The following is a 25,620-nucleotide window of genomic DNA, read 5'->3' as shown; positions in this document are numbered from 1 at the left end:
CCCAGATCAGAACTTTGTTGCTTGGATTTTGCTATTGAGTAGTCTGTCAAGTGGCCAAAAAATGTGTGGCTGCACTGTTGGAAAAGGGAGATTTAAAAACCTACACACCCCTACTAAAAGTGATTACACAGGTAGATTTACTTTTTATAGAAAGCAGATAGTTAGTGGGGCTCCATGTTTACTTATCAGGAGGTCTGGTCTGTGCTGTGGCATCTACTGAGTGCTGGCTAGGATTATCTGCAAAAAGGAAAATGCAGAGGAAATTTATTAATCGTGAGTTAAGAAACAGAGATGTAAAGAACAAGGAAGACACTAAAAGCAAAAGTAGCAACTTCATAATATTTCAGGACATTGAAGGGAAAAAAGGACAGATAGCAGGAGGTATGCAAGAGTAGGTAATCTTTTAGTGCCAGAAACACATGCTTGCTGATGTAACTTCATCTTCACTAGCAAGGTTTTCCTGTTTAGATAGGCAGCAGCCTAGTTTTACTGCTAAACGGATCTTTTGTTTAGCTGGCCTAAGATTAAAACAAAACATACAAAAAAGCAAATTTTGCAGCTCTGTCAGGTTCTGGAAGCTGCCAAGAAGCCTCTATATTATGCCCTGTTCCAAACAGTGAGTGTGCACACACAGTCTGGCCCTAGAAGGAGCTGCAGGTCCTTCCTGAACAGGAAATGTTCTAGTGTTAGCTATGAGATCAGGCTTTTTTTTCTGTGCTTAGTTGCAATGTGAGTTAGATTATTCGAGTTTCTTCAGTTGGTCTTTAAAGAATATGTGAGAATTGCTAATGCATTAAAAGGCTGTTTCTTCCACTTGAGGAAAGAGAAAGTGAGAAGTGTCTTTCTTTGAAAAATGTTTATTTTTTATTGAAAAAGTAATATTTCTCTTGTGAGAACCTAGCTTGAAGTATTCGACAGCAATATGTCACATATATAGTCTAACAGAGTCAAGAAAGCTACTTAGGACAACATAAAATGTCTACATCTGCCAGTGACATGCTGCAGATATGAGACTGGCTTCCTTCTGAAATGTTGCATTTGAAAGGCAACTGCAGCATCTTCTTCATTAAATTACCTTCCATACTGCAGAAAGTATTAATCAAGCAGCTACAAAATCCTTTAGAGCTCTGTACTTTCCTGTTCACGGTATGTCTGCGTGGCTCCCTTAGCTGTCAGTTACTGCTCCCAGCAGCTGCAGAGTTATTAAGAGGTGTAGTTCTGAGGCCCAGCAGGTAGCAGGGTGGCCTTACTGCAAATGTTGGCTTTTGGGGAAAATGGGCTCCCTCTGGTGAGTGGTTGAGTGGTTGTCAACTGAACTACCTAGGTAGTGTGACTTGATTAGTTCACGTTTGATTTTAAATGGACTATTGCAATACTTGAGCACCCACATGCATGGGCACCTAAAGTGTTGCTAGCAACTGTCAGCGCTCATTGTCTTTGTTTCCTGAAGTGGCATAGGGCTTGCAATAGTAAATCTTGCCATTTTTCACTAAATAGGAGGAAAAGCAAGAGACTGGCTGCAGTTGTGTAAGATAATTTTGTTGTGCTTCAGTTCCAGCTCTGGCCTTAGCAAATCACCAGTGTAGCTGGTTAATATTTCTTAGGCATTTTTCAGTTTATCTTGTGCTGAGCAACATACTACCTGTATTTTCTGCAGGATGCAGGTCTGATAAAAAAGCAACCCATGAATATGCTTTGATTTTGTAGCACTTATAAACATGTAAAACCAGAAACTACAACTCTGTAGTCATCCATTTTGCTCCATTAATTCAGGTATCTCCAGACATTAATGGTAGTGGGCTGTCAACATGGTACATCTGGGTACTATGTAAACAGTCTCCTAGAGATTTGACTGAATTTTCATAAGCTGAGAAGGTCATTAAGTTTGCCATTGAAGCAAGGTTTCTAAATTGAATGTTCTCACATTTAAATCTAGACCCTCATTAAACAGGCATCCTACCTTAATGGGAATGGTAAACTGGAGATAGCTGGGTAGAAACCATCTTAGATCTTACAGGTTGTTTGCGGTAGGAATGAGGATCTCTAGTTCTTGATCTAACTATGGAGTAAGTTTATTGAAATTCCTGGGTCTGTTGGTTTTTTTTTTTTTTTTAGTTTTCAATTCTGTGTGATAACTGCTCTCTCATCCTTTCGGTAAATACCCTTCAAAGGCTGTTGTGAAGATAAAAAGGTGATGTTAAGGGGACAAAGCAGGACGAAGGGGGACTTTCAGTCTTAGGTTTGATTCAAACAGAAATAGGCCGTGCAAGTCAAATAAGTGTGACTGCTGAACTGCAGCTAGATAATTCTAAACATATCTCAAGCCCAAGTAATAATGACTGGATCAGAAAACCCCAAACCAACCTGCATTGTTCAACCTAGCTTGGAGCTTTCTGCAGCTTAGTTTCTTTCACATTTAGTTGCCAGCTGTGTCAGACATGATCCCATGAGGGGCTCTTCCTTTCTCTCTCATGGCTCAGTGGTAGTGAAATGTGTTCAGAATCTTGAATATTAATGGATTCTAGGCAGAGAAACTGTAGATTTCGTTGTGCCCTGTAAAGCAAGCAGATGTCTGCTACTGAAAACGGTGCAAGTTTGGTAAAATGGGTTATAAGCAGGATCAGATTTGCTGCTTTGGATTTGGAAGATGTACAGGTGTTTTCTTACAATCTGCAACTTTATATGATGATTCAATGGAACATCGCTGGAATATTAATTTATATTAAAATCATGCATTAATATTAAAATAATTAATATAAAAATTAAAAATCACTTTATGCATGAAAAATACTCAAGGAAAATCAATATGAGAAAACCACACAGCTGCGGCCATCAAGAAATGAAACCAAGTTCATTTCTCAAAGCTTCCAACTGCCTGGTTTTTCCTTTTTATAGTTTATTTATCTAGGTAATTGTCAGATACCAAAAGTTGTAGTGCACTTAATCACAGAATGCAATTGCAAAGATACAGTGAAAATGGAGAGCATTTCTACTGGGCAAATTTTCCAATGACAGCCTTAAACAATTTGATGTTTTGATTTGCAAAACCAGCATCAAAATTTGTGTTCATATCTTTTGGTTATAGCAAAAGCCCTTTTAGGTGATAGAACAGGTATTTTTAAACAACATCATGACTGCATCTAACTTCAGGGGTTGGCAATATATTTAAAAATATATGTATCATATTGTCCATCTTGGAAGGTTTTATTTATTCAGCTTTAGTGGTGTTGAGGATTTAAATCCATTCTTAATTACTCTTTGATCTTACTTGTTCAACACTACTGCCTCATCAGAACTGCAGATGGCAAGCCACTGACGTATGGATTTAGTAATTTAATAGTTTTGTTAGTATCACTAACTTCTACTAAACTGCTAGTGTAGGATTATTTCCACATGCTAAAATCCCATCTCATCTCTTCTGTGACCCTAAGGAACTGGCATGCTGGAGCAGTAACTACCAGCTCCACGCTGAGCTATTTTCTCATTTGTCTAATATAACAGCTTAATTCTGGCTAAAGACCAAGAACTTTACACTTTGAAATTGCTGAGAAATATTGCTGCCTACTAAAAAGAGCAATATACAGATATACGTTACAAGACTGAATTAGTGTTATATATGGTAGCAGGGCCCACCTTCTACAGAATAACTTTTGATATTCATTCTTCTGGCCTTGTTAAGGATATTCTGGAAGATGAGTGATGCCAACGAAGAAATCTTTTTCACTCCAGTGTAACTAGGGTCAGCTTTTTAATAGTATAGTTACGTGACTTGTCCTTTGCTGAGCTGTCATTTTAGCATTTAGTATGTCAGAATAAATCTTGCATTAGCACAACTCTGCAGTAGCTCTGCTGACATAAAACCAGCATAAGGAGAGGCTAGGCCAAATTGTTTAGTTCAGATTCCTGATCTTTTGGAGTGGCTCCAGCATTGTATAAAGCAGGTTTTTCTTTATTATCTTTTTTTTTTTTTTTTTTTTTTTTTTTTTTTACTTGTAGGTGCTTAAGCATGAAAACTAACAGGATTTCTGGTCTTGGAAATTCAGTGTTGGGGGTTTATTTCGCTTCAGCTATTGCACTGCTTTGTGATTCTTCATGACTAATTCTTAAACTGAGGGGCACTGAAATCAGAATATCCTTGTGTAATCAAATTGTTGGAATTTCATGTTACAGAGGAAAACGCAACAGGTCTGTGATCTTAGCCTCATTAATTAATCTTTATATTAAAGGAGCATTTATGAGTGTAATGTGTGATGAGACTCAGATCTAGGTTGCATTCTTAGCAGTTTGAGGAAAGTGCTATTTCTAGGCTTCCTTTCAATGTAATTTAAACTGAGAAGCATTTGCCGTTGATTTTATCAGAAGTTGTTTGGATCCACGTATTGTCTAATGGGAATAGATATTACAGAAGTACCTCGCACTCGTGTGAGTTAAACATGCCATTTCCCGTTGATTCCCATACATTTGATTTATGTTTTCAGACTCATGTAGGGAAAGCGTTGCAGCTGCATGAAAGCCAAACCCAAGCCCAAGCAGTCCCGCCGGCAGCAGAATTAACTCCTTCCTAGGAGAAGGCACGATGGCGGCTCTCTCCTCCCCAGCACCTGAGCTCCACATACTGGGCACTGCCAGAGTTTAGCAGCAGTGCAAAAGCTCAGTAACTTCACAAAAAAAGCCATTTCCTTCAGACAAGGAAATTTTCTGACTGTCTTTCAGTGCAGTGACACATGGTACGTGCCCCTATGTACTTGGAAGGACGACAGATGGCAAGATGTCGTTTTTATATTTGTATATGTACAAAGTATTTCCTATCACCGAGAAAAAAAGGATAGGAAAATTGGAAGGTGGTCCAGGACTCTGTATCCTCCCGTGCGCTCAGCTGTGTCCGGCTAAAGGAACACCACTGCAGTCCCTGCACCGACCCCGGTGTGTTTGTTTGAGGCGGAGCCCCTCTGCGGGGCATCTCTCAGTGCCTGAAAGTCCGATCGGTTCCGAAGCTCGCCCAGGCGACACAGAGAGCTGTGGGACAGCGGGCAGCCCCCCAGGGAAGCCAGCGTCCTACCCGGCCTGCCCCAGCCCCGAGCCAGCCGGTTGCAGCGCAGGGGCCGTCTCGCCTCAAAACTGCTTCCCGGAGCGGGTGGCTTGGCGTGGGGGGAACCCCACTCGTGTCCCCCGGGAGGCAAAAGCGCTCTTACCTTGGAGTGGGAGACGCCCTTCAGCCCTAACACGCGGGGACACAGCAGCTTCCGCAGCGCAGCGCAGCCGCGCACAGCTGCAGGTAGCGCGTTGTGCAGGGTCGGCTACTGCCCCGGGGTGTTGTCTCACCCAGCAGCCGCCCAGCCCTGGCTATGTGCGGGTTTCCACTGCAGCGTTCCAGCTCTGGTTGTGAGCGGCAAGTTTTTGCTGGTTTGGGGGTTTGGGTCCGTTTGATAGAATGCAATTTGCAGACAAAACTAACTCATGAGAAGCAGTAACTATTTAACTGGGGTCTATTACTTCGCTGTAGAGTCATTCCTGACCAGGACCTCCGTGATACACACACTTTCCTAACTCAAAGTCCCTCCAAGCCTTCATTCGGGGGATCTCTTGCCCTATGCAGCGTTATCGGGCTGGGCTGGTTTCATTTACTGTTTTTGAGCTGCTTTAAAGAGGCAAAGAGTGTTGCCTTTAAATACACATTTAAAAAAAAAAAGGGGGGGGGGGCTCTTGTCTTGAGAAACTGCTCGGTTTGCAGGAAACCCTCCGGATGTTTGCTGCTTTTCATGTGGCATTTGTGGTCGGCTCTGATAACGCCGGGAGCACCACTTCCAACACCGCGGGCCGCAGCCGACCTGAAATAGAAACACATCTCTGGCCGGAGGATCCCCGCGCCGTGCCCCGCCGGGTTTAAAAGGTCAATAAATCAGGAGGATGAACTCCCGGCGGCATTGTTAGGTTGGGAAAGTTCACGAATGACCCCGGGAGTCGTGCGACCACGAAGGTTTCGGGAGCGTCAGGCGAAGCTCTTCAGTAAACCCTTCAGGGAAGGGCGGTGGAACTGGAGAGTGCAACCACAGTAGGAGCCAGTTCTGTGAGGGGTGTTTTAATGTTACAATTCAAAAATCCCTAAAGAGTCAAAACAGAAATCGAGAAAATATGTGAGATCATCTACTTATGACGCCAGGGGCACTGAAAGGGTCACAAATTGCCAACATTTTCTGCACAAAAGAGGGAGCTTTTACTTTCTCGGCTTCGATTCAAAACACACCTTTCTTTCTTTGATCCCAGATCAATGAGCTGTAGAAACGGTTTGCACAAATCTGCCGAACAAAATCTGGGCAGTTTGCTTAGTTTGCTGCCTCATGTTTATTATATAGAAAACCATACTCTTTTCTGCTGGAAGTGACAGCCCTCAAACTGCTTTAAACTGTGTTTGCAAGCGGTCCCTTGGCCCGCTGAACTTTTCCAGTAGGAGCTCTTGCAGGATTTGTTCCCTTGACTCACGAAAATGTTTCTGCTCCCTAGAGTTAAAGGGACAGTTTGGCTTTTTAACAAGAAATAAAAGGTTCAAAAGCTCCCGGGCAGCCGGTTTTGGCCGGGTCAGTGACACCGCGTGAGCTGGGAAAGGGACCAAGGTCTCCCGGGCAGCGCGTTGTGACCCTCTGGGGTTTTGTTTCGCTTGGGAGTTATCCCCCTTTCCCCCTTAACTGAGTGTTCTGTTCTCAGCAGGGAAAAACACACACTGTCCTGCGGGAGTTTGCCTCAGATGCGATTCGAATTCTGGTGAATTCAGCGTTTTCTCTGGGTACCGGCCGTTTGTGTCATACCCTAGGGCTCTGCGTCCTGGTACGTCGGGTAGGGAAATATCACTGCCTTAGCCACAAAACCAAAATCACTGGCACACCAGCCTAAGGGGTGCTCTAAGGCCCCGCAAAGGCGAGGGACTTAAAACTAATAGAAAAAAAAATAATTCTTAAAAAGCGTTCCGGGTTATTTTTGACAGCTCTGTGTTGACGATCGGTTTGCAAGCGGAACACATCCAGATGAGTTTCTTTCACAGTCGGTTTTGAACGCATTATACGTTCGCAAATACTTGTATGAGGTCAATTTATATATCCATATGTGTAGAAACAATGTTTCGCCTCCGCTACTTTTCATAGCATCTGACAGAAGAAAAACAGACCTCTGTGATTGCTGCCCCTCGTTTCCCCTTCGACGGGGGAAGGGGAAAATAACACTAAAACATTCTCTTTGCTTGATTTTAGGCAGCTACCAGAATTTTGGCAATGGTTTTGACCTGTCTTAACAAGGATAAATACAGGATTACCATTAGGTTGAAAATATATAGATTGTAAATATCATAATCTCTAACAAACAGGGGGAAGCAGAAAGCGTGAATGCACAAGTACCGGAGGAATTGTACTCCCGGTGTTAGTCTTGGGCAGGTACCGATTGCCGCTGAGGTTTTCTTCTTCGTAGAATACTGAAAAATATTTAGAATATTTAGGATATATTGGAAATACACTTGACTGGCTGTCAAATGTAAAGGAGCAGGTTTTACTCTGCCCAAACCGGGATTTTCAATATTAGACTAAGTGAATGGTCATGCTGTTTTCATTCATTTCATTTCAGCAAGGATCCTTACAATCTTGGTTTATTTGATCGAAGTGGCCACCCAAACAAAGGTGTCCTTAACCAAATAAACCGCTTTGATTTTCAGTTTAAAGCTCGACTCTTTCTCAAATAAGCATCGATGCATTTAATAGCACCACATAACAGTGCAAATATTAAACTGAGCGCCCGTGAAAACGCCGTATTTTGCATTGGTTTGTGTATGGAAAAAAATAACATAAATGGTAGAGAAATATAATCTGTGTTTATTCTGAAGTGAAGGACTCTTCAAGCCTCTGTTTGTGTTTACACTTTGCTTAGGTGGGCAAATGAGAGCTCCTGAAGAAGGCAAGCTTGCTGCAAAGCCCACGTAAAAATATAATCACGTCAGTTTACCCTACATACAATAAATATTTCCACTTTTTGGCAGATACTGAGTAACTTTATTACGAAGTATGAAGAAGTGAGATCGGATGTATTTCATAGGCTTTACGGTGGATACAGTACCTCACCGTTTAAATATTACATCTTTTAGAACTTTCCAGGAGAAATTCGTTAAGGTGGTATCAGAATGCAGGAGGCAGCAGGGTGATGGCTGCTCTTATCCTTCCCCAGTCCCTTTCCAAGCCTGCCCACAAAGAGAGCCTTCTGTATCACTCTCGGAGTTACGGTATATCTGGCTCCGGATGGAAGCAGTCTGAACCTTCCACCGTTGTCATGTTCCCCCTGGTCAGGGCACTCCTTTTATGGTTGTGCAGGTAACTGCTGGGTATCTACCTGAAGACATGCCGGTAGCGCAGGACCACGGAGGGCCATTCTCTGCAGCCACCATGGGAGCGGGAATGAAATCCGAGCGCCGTTTACAAATGCGCTGTAGACTCACCCGAACGACCCCCCTCACAGTTCCACGGGGAGGGAGGGGGGCAGTACCTGTCGCAGAGACCCTCGACCTGCTCAGGTGCCGGCCGCGCCGGGAGGAGCCCCGGGGCCACCCCGCTCAGCAGCCGGAGACGCCGCCACCGCCCGGCGCCGCGCCCGCCCCCCAGGCCCCATTGGCCGCGTCGCCGCTCAAATAGGGCCGCGCGACAGCTGCCGCCAGCAGCGAGAGGGACCCAAGCGACGAGAGCGGCCGCTGCCCCCACCGCAGCTCTCGGCCGCGCAGCCAGACATGAGCAGCCCCGATGCGGGCTACGCCAGCAGCGAGGACCAGGCTCAGGGGCGGTGCTCGTTGCCTGTTATGATGCCGGCCGTGGGTCCGTGCCCGTGGGCAGAGTCGCTGAGCCCGCTGAGCGAGGCGAAGGCGAAGGGCGAGGTGGCGGTGTCGGGGGCGTCGGGCGGCCGGAGCAAGAGCGAGGCGCGGATCCGGCGCCCCATGAACGCCTTCATGGTGTGGGCGAAGGACGAGCGCAAGCGGCTGGCGCAGCAGAACCCCGACCTGCACAACGCCGAACTCAGCAAGATGCTGGGTGAGCGCGAGGAGTGCCGGGACACCGACGAGTGGTGGGATGCGGCGGGCGGGTCCGGGAGATGCGGGACCCGAGCGGGTGTCGGGGCACTGAGTGCGGGTGGGATGCGGGGGTTCCCGTTGTGCCAGGATTCCCGGTATTCGGGGTTCCAGGTGTTTGGAGTTCCCGATGTGCCAGGGGTTCTGCGGGGCGGGTTCGAGAGCTCGAAGCTGACGCCCGCGCGGGGCTCGGGACTGGGTTGCGGGCGAGACGGCGGCGCCGTCGGGGCCGGGCGCGGGGTCCCGCCCGTGTGCGGCCGGTCTGAAGGTGCTCGTGTCCGCAGGTAAATCGTGGAAAGCGCTGTCGCTATCGGAGAAGCGGCCGTTCGTGGAGGAGGCGGAGCGGCTGCGGGTGCAGCACATGCAGGACCACCCCAACTACAAGTACCGGCCGCGGCGGCGGAAGCAGGTGAAACGTCTGAAGCGGGTGGAGAGCGGCTTCCTGCAGCACGGTCTGGCGGAGCCGGCGGGGCCCGGGCTGAGCACCGAGGCAGGCGGCGGTGGCGGCGGCAGGATGTGCGTGGAGGGCCTGAGCATGCCCTACGGCGAGCAGGGCTACACGGTGTCAGGCGTGGGCCACTACCGGGACTGTCCGCCGCTGGGCGCCGGCTTCGACGGCTACAGTCTGCCGACGCCGGACCCGTCGCCGCTGGACGCTGCGGAGAGCGAGGCGCCGTTCCTGGCGGCGGGGCTGCAGGAGGAGTGCGCGCTGGTGCCCTACGGCTTCGCCCCGCACCCGGCGGCGGCGGGGGAGTACTCGGCGGCGGCAGCGGGCGAGAGCCCGGCGGGCGCGGCGCTGCGCCGGCACCTGCCGCCCGGCGAGGCGTTGGGCCCGGGCCCCGCGCTGCAGGGGCTGCAGGGGCTGCTGAGCTGCCCGGCACCACTGCACGCCTACTACGGGCAGGCGTGCCAGCCGCCGGGCCCGGGGCGCGGCCCGTTGCCGCCGGGGGCAGTCGGGCAGCCGTCGCCGCCCCCCGAGGCAGCGCCGTGCCGGGAGCAGCTGGAGCAGCTTCCGCCGGAGGAGCTGCTGGGCGAGGTGGACCGCACCGAGTTCGAGCAGTACCTGCACTTCGCCTGCAAGCCCGAGCTGGGGCTGACCTTTGCAGGGCACGACGTGGCCGAGGGCGTGGGGCCCGTGTCCTCGGCCGTGTCGGACGCCAGCACTGCTGTGTACTACTGCGGCTACCCCGACTTGTGAGAGCTTCTCTCGGGGGCACGGCTCATCTCGGCTCTTCCTGAGTTGGACTTGAGGGCGGGAGCCTGGCCCCGCTCCTATTTATGTAATTTATTTGAATCTTGAGAACTGACAGGGTATTCGTGACCTGCTCGAGGTTTAAAAGGTGATGCGCCGTTTTGCTGTCCGGGTGGTGCAGGTTTTACCACCACCGTCCGACAGTGACATGTCAAACTGTTCCTGCTGTGGAATCATCATTTTAGTGTGGAATACAGAGTCGGAGATCTTGTTAGAGATCCACATGTTTTGTAATGTTGTATAGCGAGCTGGGTTTTATATGTTGGATTTGTACAGAATAATTTTGCACTTTTACAAATAAAAGGGAAATAATAAAACTGGTCACTGATATCTCCTCCAAGAGATGTTGTCGGACTCTGTGGTCCATCACTGTTGCTTTTTAAACAACTTTTACTAATGTCCCTTGCACCAAGCATTCGATCCTGTCACCCTCCCAGTAGACAATCTTCTTCCGTCTCTTGCTCAAATGATAAACAAAACTTTAAGGGTTCAGGAAGTGTCTGCTCCATGATGTTCTTTATTTGGTGTTTTCTCAGATTGTTGATTAATATGAATTAATTAACTAATAAAAAGGGCTACCTATTTTATAGCTGAAGTGTAAGAACTGTGTAAAAATGATGCTACCGAAGTAGGTTAAAATTTGGGTCTGTTTTTAATGTAACCGTGAACACACGGTATGCCATCAAGAAGAGCTCCTCCCTGAAATGGCCAGTAAGGCTGCCGGTCATTGAAGCACCTCCCCGGCGAGCCTGTGTGCCGTTTCCCGGGAGCTGCCCGGAGCAGGCTGGCCGTGGGGGTAGCACATCTCCGCTGTGGGGGAACGACAGCAGTAAATCGGTGCTAAAAGTAGGTGAAAAATTTTGACGCAGGTCTGTGAAGGGGGAGGCCGGGCAGGGGCAGCCCTCTTGGGCACCTCCAGCAGCGGCTGTACCTCAGAGAGTCTTACCTTTGCCTTCCTAAAGAAATCCTTTAAACTGCCTCATCACGACTATAAATAGACACATCTTTGGGGTTGACAAATAGGCATCCTGCAGTTCAACTTCCGTGGCAGATGGAAGGGAGAAGGGGGGGGGGGGGGGGGCAAATGTTTCGATTTTAGTGTCAGGACCGAATCCAGCTGTTGGGTGGACTGATAAATTCGTGCTGTTCATTACTGAAATCGGAGGGAGCAGTCATCTAGGTCGTTTGTTTCCTCAGATAAAGTTGTGGAACTGAGCCCTGGGAGGAGGGGGCCAGCCCCGAAGTGGCAGACCTGATTAACCTGTCTTCCACAAGAAAGGGAAATTCAACTGGGAACGCTTTCAGGTCACTTTAAAGAGGCTGATGCTTGTACTGGTGACAGATGAAACAGCTCGCACAGCCTCTGATGCCGATTGCTTCGCTCAGTGAAATTCGACCATTGCCTCGCTGGCAACTGCATACTATTAGTAGTCTTGAATTAAAATGCGTTCAGACCCTTAGTGTTCTGTCAAGTCTAGCCTCTAGCTTCTCAAACAGCTTTCAATTCCTGAAGGTACACCTTAAATACCTACCCTCCCACCGTCTTCATTCCTCCATGTGTACTCCAGAAAACTGATGTATTCCTGAATTAGATGGTACCTCAGGACAAGGGCATTAGATGTCTGTTTGATACGTTAACTTTGGAAAACGTGCTCCTAAACACAGACACGTAAATCAGTAAAAAAATATGCATGAGAAATTATGTTTCATATTGGGTGAATTTTCCTTTTATCATATGGTTTTAACCTACAGGATTGAATTAAATTCGTTTTGCCTTTTTCACACACGATTTTCTGAAGGAAAATCACTTTAGTTGGTGTTGGAAATGAATCGTTACCATGCTTTTGATAAGTTTGGCCAACATTTTTTGTCGTTTTTCACTTAGGTGCAGGTTTTGCTACTCTCTTCTTCATCCCAACTTTCTGGACAATTGGAAGCTGCAGAGAACTTGAAACTGCGGGTTCATGATAAAGGTTGAAAACCTTCTACTTGCCTTTGATTAATGATAATACCTGAAGTGACTGATAATAAAAAGTGTTAAATAAATGCATAGATTTTGGGAAAAGGGTTGCCCAGCATAGCAGTCCTGGGTACCAACCGGTTTGTATTGCATAGGTAGATTTTACAACAGCCCTTTGCCCAGAGCTTTTGCAGATTAAAGTCTAATTCCTGCATGTGTCCAGAAGTGTAGTCCTTCCCGTGAGAAGAACTCCCTTGTTCCCTGAGCCTTCCGTAGCACGTCTAAAATGCGGCAGGCTTATGCACTGCCAATACATATGGAGCAAATTTTTCTGAAGCTCTATCCCCGCCCTGTTTTTTCCACAGGGCTTGTCTTGACTTTCCGATTCTAGATGATGTTCACCCAAATCTGCCCTACAGCCCTTCTGAAAACGTTAAACCTTCCGCACGTCCCCTGAATGCCTCTGATAATTGGGTACTAAGAGGAGGACTCAAACCCGACTGATGACCTCTTTCCCAGGGCTTGGCTCCTACGTTGGCGCGGGGGAAGAGATTGCTTCCCCCGCAGGAGGCGGAAGAAGACTGCAAGTGGAAGCGAAGAAGCAAAGTGCCCCGCAGCTCCCTCACTACCTCCCCCTGCGCAGGGCCGGGCTCTGCCGCTGCTGTCCCGGAACCGCACCGCTCCCCGTAACCACACCTGCTCTGAGTTTAGCGGTTCTGGTTGACTCCCAGAAGTAAACCACAAAGAGAGGGTGACACCTTCAAATGCCTCTCCAGCCTTCCCAATACAGCCGCTCTCCGGTTACGTTAGCAAGGCAGCGCCTCAGGCCCCTTCCCCTAGGGACAGGGAGTGCTCTTTCCCTGCAGCTCCCCGGGGCCACTCGTGCCCAAACGGTGTCCAGCTCGTTTTTTTGAGTCCCTGTGTCAGAAGTTCCTTGTGTTGGAAGGGCTCCGTACTCGGATCTCGATTTTTTCCAACAAGCTCCTTATGTGGGTGTCACACTGCAGTCGGAGTCCTTTTCCTATTTATTTGCTTTCTCATTTTCTTTTTCCTTTTCGTGTGTGTGTTCCCTTTCTTCCTTAGGTTTGTCGGTGAAAGAGTCAGTAGGCCTCAGCTGACAGAAAGAGACTTCAAAGGCGCTGAATTAAAACCACTTCAGGATTCTTCTATACGGGGCAGCCGGCAGGGAGAAGTCAGGTGGTGAGAATAAACCCTCACTCATTAACGGGGGGGTAGCGGGGACTGCAAATGTCAGGAAGCAGCGGTGCTCGGCTCCGAGAAAACAGCATTAGCTTTGGGGCAGATTTATGCCCGTTGTTCATTTCTGGTAGTTGCATGCTTTTCGAACTAGAAAAAGAGCAATCCATAGGCTGCAGAATTTCTCTTTTTAGACAAGTTTTACCTATTTACATGTTGTTTTGGAACAAATCGCCCAGAGGGACCGCTGATAGCCTCCCCTTGAGGTTTGTACTGAGGCAGTGGTGTGCATTGGGGCACAACAGTGGGTTACCACCACGGGTGCTGCTACGCCGAGTAACGTGTTCCAGACGGGGCTGTGAAATCCAGGATGTACATACTCACATTTGCTTAACGTTAAATAGGCAATTAATGTGTTCACTAATTAAATGCCTGCAAGAACAGTGCTCTATTTCTCAGCTGCAGCTTTCCATCTACAAGAAGACAACAGTTTCTTTCACCTTCTCTTTGAATAGAAGCTTTTAAATACGGTATCTGGTTCCTCATCTAATGCAGTGCCGGTCCATCAAGGCCTCTCGCCGACTGCTACTCTTTGATCACGGAATCATAGAATCACAGGATGGTTTGTGCTGGAAGGGACCTCGAAGATCATATAGCTCCAACCCCTGTGCCATGAGCAGGAACCCCTTCCACTAGACCAGGTTGCTCAAAGTCCCAGTCAGCCTGGCCCTGAACACTGCCAGGGATGGGGCAGCTACAGCTTCTCTGGGCAACCTGTCCCAGTGTCTCACCACCCTCACAAATGATACTTTAACTGTATGTATTTTACCCTGAACGATTGACTGAGAAGCTCACAGGAGGTCCGTGGCACAAGGAGATTTCAACTAAGATGCAAATCCTGCTCCAGAGCAAATGCTGTGTAATTTTCCTTGTTCGTGTTTACCGCTGAGTGACTTCTCTCTAGCTTGGCTGCTGCTGACTATATAATCTGTTTTGGGCTAAAAAACCCAACCAAACCAGCCAAACAACAGCCAAAACCAGAAACAAAACCAAAACCAAAGCCCACATCTTCCAAAGAAAAAAAAATAAATTCAAGAGATTCCTACGCTGTAGGGAATAAGCAGTTTCTACCCCCTGTAAAAGCACAGGTTACATGAAGGAGAAGGGCGAGTTACCTGTTTCCTGTGCCTGCCCCTAGGGGCGCGGAGCCGCCCCTCTCCGGAGCTGCCAGCACAGACTGGAGGATCCGCTCACCACCCCGCACGGCCCTGTCCACCGCCGCTTCAGGCGTCCCACGGCTGAGGAGCGGATGCAATTACACCCTTATATTATTTCTGAAACTTTAGTTTGAGGAGTAGGTGATTTATCCGCCGCCTCTCCTAATGTCCTTCCTTTATGCTGCTGAATCTCTGTTTGAAACTTCTGGATCTACCTGATTGAGTCCAGAGGAGGTCCACAAAGATGATCAGAGAGAGGTCTGGAGCACCTTTCTTGTGAAGAGGCCGAGAGTTGGGGTTGTCCAGCCTGGAAAAGAGGAGGCTCTGGGGAGACTTCAGAGCAGCTTATGGCACCTACAGAGGAACTACAGGAAATCTGGAGAGGGACTTTTTACACGGGCATATGGTTGACGAGACAAGAGGAAGTGGCTTTAATCTGAAAGATGTAGATTCAGATTAGATATTAAGAAGAAATTCTTCCCTATGAGGGTGATGAGACACTGGAACAGGTTGCTCAAAGAAGTTGTGGCTGCCCCATCCCCAACAGTGCTCAGGGCCAGGCTGGATAGGGCTTTGAGCAATATGGTCTAATGACAGGGGTTGGTGACCTAGCCCATAGCTGGAACTAGATGATCTTTAAGGTCCCTTCCAAACCAAACCATTCTATGATTCTATTTTTAGCTCTCAGAAATCACCCATACCTGCTCGGGGGAAGTGCTGGTGGTGATGTTGCCCAGTGGAGTCGCTTTATGGGACAAGCCCTAGGAACTCACACTGTCGAGTTTTGACATAGCATGATGGAATCGTGTGACACAGTTCACATCGCAACATGATGCAGCTTCCCGGACGGTGCAGTGACCCGGCCAGAGCCCATTTCACTTAATTGTCTGAGACTTTTCTTGTCTGCCAAAGGGAAGCCCCAGAATGCTCGGGGGGCGGGTGGGGGGGTGGGCCGTGAGGGGTGGGTTGTGGGTGTCTTGCCCAGTCTCTCCAGAGGTCTCCTCAAAGGGACAGCAGAAGCCCGCTCCATGATTAACAAGGCTGGTACGCTCTTGACAATCAGGCTCCGCGGTGGCTCTTCGGTGCCGCTACAGAACAGAAGGGACAGAGGGTGCAGCGGCAGGCACAGAGGGCAAAGGCCACCGCCAAGAGCAGCGGTATGACTCCGGGCTTGAAGGCAATTCACTGATAGCAATGGGGAGCAGTGAGGCTGATCCTGACCTCGACTCTGTCCCCGCCCTTGAGGATGTCAGTGTTGTGGTTTAAACGCAGCCACGCAGCTCTTTCACTCACTCCCCCCCTTTCTCCCCCAACTCCCAGAGAGTTGGGGAGGAGAATCAAAAGAATGTAGCTCTCACAGGTTGAGATAAGAACAGTTTAGTAACTAGGGTATAACACAAATCATTACAGTTACTACCAATAATAATAATAATGATAAAGGAAAGAAGAAGTGAAGAGAATACGACACCTCACCACCTGCCTACCGATAACTCATCCCACCCCTCCCAACCAAGCACCGACTGATACCTAGTCCAACCCCGCAGTGCCCTAGACCTTCTGGGTAACCCTCAGTTACATCCTGGGCATGAGGTGCTGTGGTATGGAATATCTCTTTGGCTAGTTTGGGTCAGGTGTCCTGTCTCAGCTTCCTCTGGGCTTCCCCTCTTCCCTGGCAGAGCATGAGACTCACAAAGTCCTTGGTCAGTCTAAACATTTGAGCAGTAACTAAAAACATCGGTGTTACCAGCACTGTTCCCAGGACGAAAGTAAAAAACGCAGCACTACACTAGCTATTAAGGAGAAAAAATGACTGCTACTGCTGAACTCAGGACAGTCAGTTTTCCCTAAAAATCGACTCCCTGTTACAGCAGTGAACAGAACAGTTGCCTGTTTTTACACTGAGGAAGTTTAAAATGAGTATTTAAAGAATAAAACTCATTCTTTCTGCCTGAGTGTTAAAAACTACAGCGGAGAAGTTATTTCTCCCTGCAGTTTCAGGCGTTTAAATATAAATATGTTAATCTAAGTTCTGTCCGAATTCAGGCTGACATCGTTCTCGCCATTATCATTACCGTTAAATGGCCGCTCGATCTTTTCTCCAGTATTTATCCCACCCCGACCCTTTCCCGGCCCTCAGGCGTTTACATCGGCTCTCTGAGTCCAGTGCTCCCCAGGGAAGCCAAAAGGCTGAATAATTCACGTCAGCGCTGATCTCCCTTTAAGAATTAACCTGAAACTATTTAGCCTCGATTTCAAGCCACACACGACCAAGAAACTGAAAGATGCTTTCAATAACACCCATGTCAGCTTATTATGTACATGATCTATTCAGTATTTCTTCTCAATCCCCCACGTAACCGCCCACCCCTGCTATTTAATTAACAAGCAGTAATTGCATGATTAAAGGCACCGATGTTCTGAGCTTTAGGCTGAAGAACGGCCCAGAGAGGCCACACGGGTCATGCCAAGGCCGCTGGTCGCTGGGCTACTCGTTCGAGGACAAATCTAGGCATACAAACTGCACGGAATAAAACTAATAAAACACTTTCTCAGATGTGCGGTGAGAAATAGGGTAATTGGTACGGTGGAAAACAACATCAAATACACATTCAATGGTGTTTTCCATTGAGTGTCCCACTTCTTAGGACCACGTTCGCAATGATGGCAGGCAGACAGTAAGAAAGATAAATTTCAGAATCAAAGCCAAAGCCACCTCTTTTTAAGAAAAACCATACAGTATCGCCTTCACAACCTTTCTACGTGTTCCGACGAACTAAGGGTTGGCTTGCTTTTGGACACAACGCGTTCAATGGAATCAGCTGGCCAAGGAGTCGAACCACACCGGCAGGAAGAGCAAAGAGGATTCCGCGGGCATTGACAGTGACAGTCGGCTGGGAGATAACCTTCCCCGTGCGCGGTGTTACGCTGGAAGAGGCTGGTGGTAAAGGCGAAGGGGACTCCAGACGGCTCCCTCGACCTGCTCAGGTGCCGGCCGCGCCGGGAGAAAACCCGGGGCCACCCCGCTCAGCAGCCGGAGACGCCGCCACCGCCCGGCGCCGCGCCCGCCCCCCAGGCCCCATTGGCCGCGTCGCCGCTCAAATAGGACCGCGCGACAGCTGCCGCCAGCAGCGAGAGGGACCCAAGCGACGAGAGCGGCCGCTGCCCCCACCGCAGCTCTCGGCCGCGCAGCCAGACATGAGCAGCCCCGATGCGGGCTACGCCAGCAGCGAGGACCAGGCTCAGGGGCGGTGCTTGTTGCCTGTTATGATGCCGGCCGTGGGTCCGTGCCCGTGGGCAGAGTCGCTGAGCCCGCTGAGCGAGGCGAAGGCGAAGGGCGAGGTGGCGGTGTCGGGGGCGTCGGGCGGCCGGAGCAAGAGCGAGGCGCGGATCCGGCGCCCCATGAACGCCTTCATGGTGTGGGCGAAGGACGAGCGCAAGCGGCTGGCGCAGCAGAACCCCGACCTGCACAACGCCGAACTCAGCAAGATGCTGGGTGAGCGCGAGGAGTGCCGGGACACCGACGAGTGGTGGGATGCGGCGGGCGGGTCCGGGAGATGCGGGACCCGAGCGGGTGTCGAGGCACTGAGTGCGGGCGGGATGCGGGGGTTCCCTTTGTGCCAGGATTCCCGGTATTCGGGGTTCCAGGTGTTTGGAGTTCCCGATGTGCCAGGGGTTCTGCGGGGCGGGTTCGAGAGCTCGAAGCTAACGCCCGCGCGGGGCTCGGGACTGGGTTGCGGGCGAGACGGCGGCGCCGTCGGGGCCGGGCGCGGGGTCCCGCCCGTGTGCGGCCGGTCTGAAGGTGTTCGTGTCCGCAGGTAAATCGTGGAAAGCGCTGTCGCTATCGGAGAAGCGGCCGTTCGTGGAGGAGGCGGAGCGGCTGCGGGTGCAGCACATGCAGGACCACCCCAACTACAAGTACCGGCCGCGGCGGCGGAAGCAGGTGAAACGTCTGAAGCGGGTGGAGAGCGGCTTCCTGCAGCACGGCCTGGCGGAGCCGGCGGGGCCCGGGCTGAGCACCGAGGCAGGCGGCGGTGGCGGCGGCAGGATGTGCGTAGAGGGCCTGAGCATGCCCTACGGCGAGCAGGGCTACACGGTGTCAGGCGTGGGCCACTACCGGGACTGTCCGCCGCTGGGCGCCGGCTTCGACGGCTACAGTCTGCCGACGCCGGACCCGTCGCCGCTGGACGCTGCGGAGAGCGAGGCGCCGTTCCTGGCGGCGGGGCTGCAGGAGGAGTGCGCGCTGGTGCCCTACGGCTTCGCCCCGCACCCGGCGGCGGCGGGGGAGTACTCGGCGGCGGCAGCGGGCGAGAGCCCGGCGGGCGCGGCGCTGCGCCGGCACCTGCCGCCCGGCGAGGCGTTGGGCCCGGGCCCCGCGCTGCAGGGGCTGCTGAGCTGCCCGGCACCACTGCACGCCTACTACGGGCAGGCGTGCCAGCCGCCGGGCCCGGGGCGCGGCCCGTTGCCGCCGGGGGCAGTCGGGCAGCCGTCGCCGCCCCCCGAGGCAGCGCCGTGCCGGGAGCAGCTGGAGCAGCTTCCGCCGGAGGAGCTGCTGGGCGAGGTGGACCGCACCGAGTTCGAGCAGTACCTGCACTTCGCCTGCAAGCCCGAGCTGGGGCTGACCTTTGCCGGGCACGACGTGGCCGAGGGCGTGGGGCCCGTGTCCTCGGCCGTGTCGGACGCCAGCACCGCTGTGTACTACTGCGGCTACCCCGACTTGTGAGAGCTTCTCTCGGGGGCACGGCTCACCTCGGTTCCTCTTGGGTTGGACTTGCGGGCAGGTGCCCGGCCCTGTTTCTGTATATGTAATTTATTTGAATCTTCTTGGGATAGTTTCACAAACCCCGTTTGGGCGGAAATACATTACTGTCATGAAGATTAAAACATGGTTCAAACTGGTTTTGGACTGATGTGCCAAGATGTTCACCTTTCTTTTACCTCCATGCCCAAATGATCCTAATTCTCGCAACATCAGCCTTGTTACTTGCTTGCCTAGAACGCGGCTTTATTAGCTGTTTTTAACTATATTTATATATGTATATATATTTTTTGTACTTCAGGAAAATAAATTTATATTCAGCTTTTATATGTCGTTCTTCTTGGCTGCTTGGCTTTTAAGGAGACTAATCTACAGTTAAATGAGTCATGCCCTAAGGTGAAAGTGAATGTATGTACTGTGTGACAGTTTCTTTCACCATGACATTGGTTTGAAAACGGTCTCCAGCACATAAAACGTTTGTTCCCAGGTGTGGGTGTATTTCATAACTGAATGGCTAGACTTGTCTTGGAGTAGAGAACTGTACCTAACTGCGGGTTTTGTATTTTTTTCACCCTTTTATAACAGCCAATTGGAATTTGCAGCTGTTTTTAATGTACTGGGGGAAACATGCTGCCTGAAACTATAGTCTTTAACAGAAGAAGGTAGGTATCTTTCAGAGACTGCTTTTAAAGTGTGCATTGAAGCCAACCCTATTTGCACTCTTGTAGACATGAAGGTGATTTTGCTTTTCATAATGATTTCTGTTTGACTCAAATGATTCACAAAGAGCATTGTTATGGTATTTATAAACCCTTTTACTTTCTGCCACCTACCTTCAACTAGCATTACATCGTTTTATGTCACGGGGTTCAAGCTTATATTGCTAAGGAGAAAATACAGCCCAAATACTCATCTTAATTGCTCTCAATAAGCTGACAATATCAGCCATTAAAACAAGAGGGTTTTTAGCATGTTTAGCTATACTGCTTTGTGACAGTTCTGCCAGTACAAGAGTGCAACTACCTCTCCTCATCATAACCCTGTCAGGTAAGCACAAAGGTAACAGCACTTCTGATGTCTCTCTTCTGAAGACACTGTTTGGGGTCAAACTACAATAATTGTAGTAGAGAACTTCAAATATTTTGATTTGCAAATGACAATTCAAAAGTGATATCAATGACATTTATGCTATAAATATTGTAAGTGTGCTTCAGCTTGTGCTAGATTCTTAGACTACTGAGTAATGGATGGAGAAACCCTGTAAAAATTTCATTTATGTAATCCATGCTTGGATTTATAAAAATTACATGATTATGTAATTTTCTGAACACCCGTTACACACAAAGAGTCAGCTGCATTATTTTCAAGCAAATAACTTACTAGAAATGCACTTGAGGCTTTAATGTCTTGTTGAAGTGAGGAAGTGTAATTGTATTTGGTCAGAAGAAACCCTGATCGAGTCCACTGACTTCAGTGACACTTTTAAATTGCATATGAATGAAATTGAAAAAGTTCACTTGAAATCATGTTTGCCTCAGATTTTTGTAACATCTTTTTTCCTCTCAATTTGACAACAAAGAAAGTATGAAGGTCAGTATCAAGTTTATGATACTAAGCTATTGCCTTGTAGCAGTCTCCCAATGCCTAAAGAGGGCCTACAGGAAAGCTGGAGAGGGACTTCTTACAAAGGCATGGAGTGATAGAACAAGGAAATAGATTTAAAATGAGAGTGAGCAGATTTTGATTAGATATTAGGAAGAACCTCTTTACTATGAGGGTGGTGAGACACTGGCACAGGTTGTCCAGAGAAGCTGTGGCTGCCCCATCCCTGGGAGTGTTCAAGGCCAGGTTGGATGGGGCTTTGAGTAACCTCATCTAGTTGAAGGTGTCCTTCCCATGGTAGAGAGGGTTGGAGCTAGATGATCTTTAGGATCCCTTCCAATGCAAACACTTATACGATTCTATGAATGTGTGAAATAAGGCTGCCTGTATATCACTCTTTTAAGAACAAAACAGTCATACTTACTTTAATATGCTGTATTTCTTTGGAAAGAAACATTGAAGATGTTACAATTATGGGCTTGTATATATCTAACAGCAACAAAAGCTCTCCAGTTGAACAGGTTGGATTATCCAGTTGTGGCTCCTAGGTCAGCACCCCCTGTAATGACCACCATGGTAGTCATACTCCTTCAGTTACTGACTGCTAGAACTACAGGAGGTGCTCTTGCTCATGCCATTGCACAAATGTTGCTGTTCTAACCCCTCAAAACAATAGCAAAGACAAACACTCTTAGACTCTGAACAGATATTTAGGTGCATTAAAATAATATGAATTTTATTTGTATTGTTTTTTTCTTATATTGAGTCATTACATATGTTCTAAGACTATTTTTTTTAATAATACAGTATTATATAGCCACAGTGCCTAGCAGAATTATGTTATGAAATTTAAAATAATCCTCCAGCTAAAGAAAATTAAGGAAGGAAAGTAAACTTAATTCAGGAAATCACAAAGTAAAGGTTAAACGGAGAACTTCCAGAGCTAAGCTTACAAGTGCAGCTCTAATATTTAGTGGGTAATGTTACATAGGCATTAATTGTAAATGATGTACACATTTTCTGTGGAGCTCTAACCCAGTTAATCCACATCTTACACAGAAATGATGCATGAAGACAGAAACCAAAATGCTTTGTAATTGTAGGGCTCACAGCACTTCTTCCTTCCCAAGTCAAATTCTCTTTGCCTTTGGTTGCAGTTGTGAGAGCTCAATGCTTCCGAATATCATCCCAAACTGATTGCTTGGTGAAATGGGAGACTGGTGCAATACTGTGAGTCTCAAAGCAAATCTGTTACTACATAAAGCATTGTGACTGTAGTATCCACAGGTTGCAGCTCTTCAAAGTACCATTAAATTGCCTCAACCTTGAGGTGACTGTTCTCTTACATCATTTGATCTCTCCTCTTGCTCATCCCTTCTTCATTTGTTGTCTGCCTTCTAATACTGATTCCTAGAACTTTGTCCATAATCTGAAATGAAGCAGCAATTGAGGATTGCCACACCAATTAGCAGCATTCATCCTCTCCTGCTACATGAGCCTGTATGTTGACCTGCCACAAAGTAAAGACTGAGGACCAAATGTTGTCAGTGTGTTTCTGAGATAATAGTGTAGGACAACAAAGTAATGCTGGGTCTATGGAATAATTGATTCAAACCTCATTTCTGAAATACAACTGTTTCTCTGCCTCTCTCTTTTCTGTGCATTTCCTTCTGCTACAGTGTCCTTCTACTGCACTCTTTTCCTGGTTTATTATAGAATCATTGTAGACTGGTTTGGGTTGGAAGGGGTATTAGAACTCATCTAGTCCAACACCCCTGCCACAGACAGAAATACTTTCCACTAGATCATGCTGCTCAAAGTCCCAGTCAGCCTGGCCCTGAACACTGTCAGGGAGAGGGCAGACACATTGCTGGGCAACCTGTGCCAGCATCTCACTGCCCTCACAGTGAAGAATTTTTTTCCTAGTATCTAACCTAACTCTACCTTCTTTCAGTTTAATGTCATTCCCCTTGTGCTATCAATACATGCTTTTGTAAAAGTTCCTCTCCAGGTTTCCCACAGTTCTCCTTTAGGTACTGGAAGACTGCTCTAAGGTCTTCCCAAGCCTTCTCTTCTCCCAGCTGAACAAACCTAGCTGTCTCAGCCTGTCTTCACAGGAGAGGTGCTCCAGCCCTCTGAGCATCTTTGTGCCCTCCTCTGGACTTATGTCCCCTTTGTCGCTCTCATAAGCATTTTTCCTTTTCCATAACAGCCTAAACACTGCTACTTTGTGTGTATATCCTCTTTCCATTCTCAGAATACAAAGATTTTCCCCTTTGTCTGAAATCTACTTGTAGTCTGTCCCTTTCCTTAATCACTTGTTTTTTTTTAAACCCGTTTCTTTCCTGTTTGTAGTTCCCCTCTCTCTTTACCCTTATCCCTGTCCCTCAGTATCTCCTCATTCTGTTCCTGTTGAAACTGTGTCCTCTTTCCTACTTCACTGCAGCCCCTCATATTTTCTCTTCTTTTCTCCCTCCTCCCACTGTTGGTGTCTGCTGTTAGCCATGAGGTGGCTCCATCGCCTGCCTTCCTGCTTCACATTTCATGGTCCAGTGCCCCTCATCATGCTTTTTAGAGTTTACCGTTTCTATTTTGTAGCTTCAGCTGTAGAACTTGGGCAGCTTTTCACAGTTGACAATGGTAGCCACGCATCTGACATTGAGGCCATGTTTGTTCCAGGCTAAATATTAAAACTGTGCTGCAAAATGGTCCTAATATTCATTTAATATTTTTGAAAGAACTTATTTTCTCCAACCTTACTTTCAGAAGCATCTGACCTGTTTCAGATGAAACTTCTGTACTCTCCTAGTGTCAGCTGTCTGGGATGAGAAATTTGTACTCCAAATGTGTTGCTAAAGCTGCAGAAAACTGATTTTATGTTCTTGAAATGGAAGGTCTGAGATGACGTTGATTGCAGACATCTGCACCAAGTTCAACACCATTACTCAGGCGTTGGGCTATTTATCAGATGTGAGCATTTATTCAGGAAAGGGAATATAACTGCTTTATTGGTTCAAGCATAAGACAAATATTTTGTCAAAAGATCCTATTAGATTGGGATAATCTAATTTATTCTGTATTCATAGGTTATACCAAGCATTTTCTCAGTTAGGTGTAGTGCAATTAACTGCTTCCCTTGGGTCTCTGGGTACCAAGCTGGCTTGTGTAGCTGCCTGGCTCCTTGCTGGGTGGGTGGGGCTTGCCCATGCAGTTTCTCCTTTGACACTGATGTCAAAGTGTGGGTGGGGTAGACTGAAGTACTTAGCCTTACTCTGACTCATCACTGGGTTCCTGGAGCTGCTGCATGAGGAGTTTATGGGCTGGTAAGTGTTGTACATCTCAATCTCTGTTGCTTCTGGCTGTCCCAATCAACTCAGGTTATCAGCATATCTCTGGAACTCTTACAGCTCTTACAGGAACTGTGTTTTCTTCTTCATGATAAATCAAAGGTCATCATACATCCAAGGCCACCCGTATGGTAAGCTGGAAATTGGGGTGTGAATACTCATATATTTTAATAATATTTATTTTATTTTATCTTATTTATTTTATTTTATTTTATATATTATTTTTTTTTATTCCTTAGAGCTGTTTACAGAGGCCACATCGCTTTTCTTAGTTTCCATATTAATATAGTGACAGTGATATTGTTTCCTTTGCAGGTATTATTAAAACTATTGATTTATTTATTGAAAAACTTTGTCTTTCTGAAATGAATATGGATTTTCAGACAAGGGGAATATCTTACATATTTTAGCAACCAGTACGTTTATGGCTTATGTGGAATGATTCCTACATTAATGTAAAGTTATATATAGATTCTAAATTCTGGGTTACAGACTGCAGTATAAAGTGAAGAAGCCAAGGATAGTTGGTGGAGCAAAACCAATTTAACTATGGCAGCACAGTCCTTAATAGCTGCTAATTTACTTTTTGTCAGGTCAGTTATGAATAAGCACCTTGGCTTACCTCAGTGATTTAAAACCATACTTAATTAAGTGGGTACATGGTTGTGTAGAGACAGAGGATTTCTCACTGGGTGTTTTACTGCCCATGGAAGACCTTGCAACTGAAAAGCAGGTAGTACATTGTAGCATACTCTCATTATTTCTTTATCCTTTGTATTTTTGAGATTAAATGTAGTTCTAAGGTTTATGTCTTAGATTTAGTTAAAGCATGAATATAACTTATAAGTATCTGTACAAATTGAAAGTGCCACAGTTTTTTTAATATTAATGATGTAAGTTTAAAACTTTTGAGAAAAAGAAACTGACTCACACAAAGGTTATAGAATCATAGAGTGGTTTGGATTGGAAGGGATCATCTGTTTCCACCCCCCCGCCAATGGCAGGGACACCTTCCACTAGATGAGGTTGCTCAAAGCCCCATCCAACCTGGCCTTGAACACTGCCAGGGATGGGGCAGCCACAGCTTCTCTGGACAACCTGTTCCAGTGCCTCACCACCCCCACAGTAAAGTAATGCCTAATCTATATCTACCTTCCGTCAGCTTAAATCCATTCCCCAGTGTCCTGTCACTCCATGC

At 47.7% G+C, this 25,620-nt stretch overlaps 2 protein-coding genes across 2 annotated transcripts; both read left to right on the top strand.

Annotated features, from left to right (window-relative positions):
- Positions 1 to 8,755: 8,755 nt before the first annotated feature.
- LOC117436500 (transcription factor SOX-17-like) lies at positions 8,756 to 10,685 on the top strand. The gene is made up of 2 exons (XM_034064797.1): positions 8,756 to 9,053; positions 9,376 to 10,685. Exons 1-2 carry the CDS (start codon positions 8,756 to 8,758, stop codon positions 10,287 to 10,289), a joined length of 1,212 nt encoding a protein of 403 aa, XP_033920688.1. The 3' UTR covers positions 10,290 to 10,685.
- A 7,202-nt stretch (positions 10,686 to 17,887) lies between these two features.
- Positions 17,888 to 19,699, top strand: SOX17 (SRY-box transcription factor 17). The gene is made up of 2 exons (XM_034064963.1): positions 17,888 to 18,210; positions 18,533 to 19,699. Exons 1-2 carry the CDS (start codon positions 17,913 to 17,915, stop codon positions 19,435 to 19,437), a joined length of 1,203 nt encoding a protein of 400 aa, XP_033920854.1. The 5' UTR covers positions 17,888 to 17,912; the 3' UTR covers positions 19,438 to 19,699.
- Positions 19,700 to 25,620: the final 5,921 nt, after the last annotated feature.

The sequence above is a fragment of the Melopsittacus undulatus genome, chromosome 1, assembly GCF_012275295.1.
Source record: "Melopsittacus undulatus isolate bMelUnd1 chromosome 1, bMelUnd1.mat.Z, whole genome shotgun sequence".
NCBI lineage: Eukaryota > Metazoa > Chordata > Aves > Psittaciformes > Psittaculidae > Melopsittacus > Melopsittacus undulatus.
This window is presented reverse-complemented; position numbering and strand designations above follow the sequence as displayed.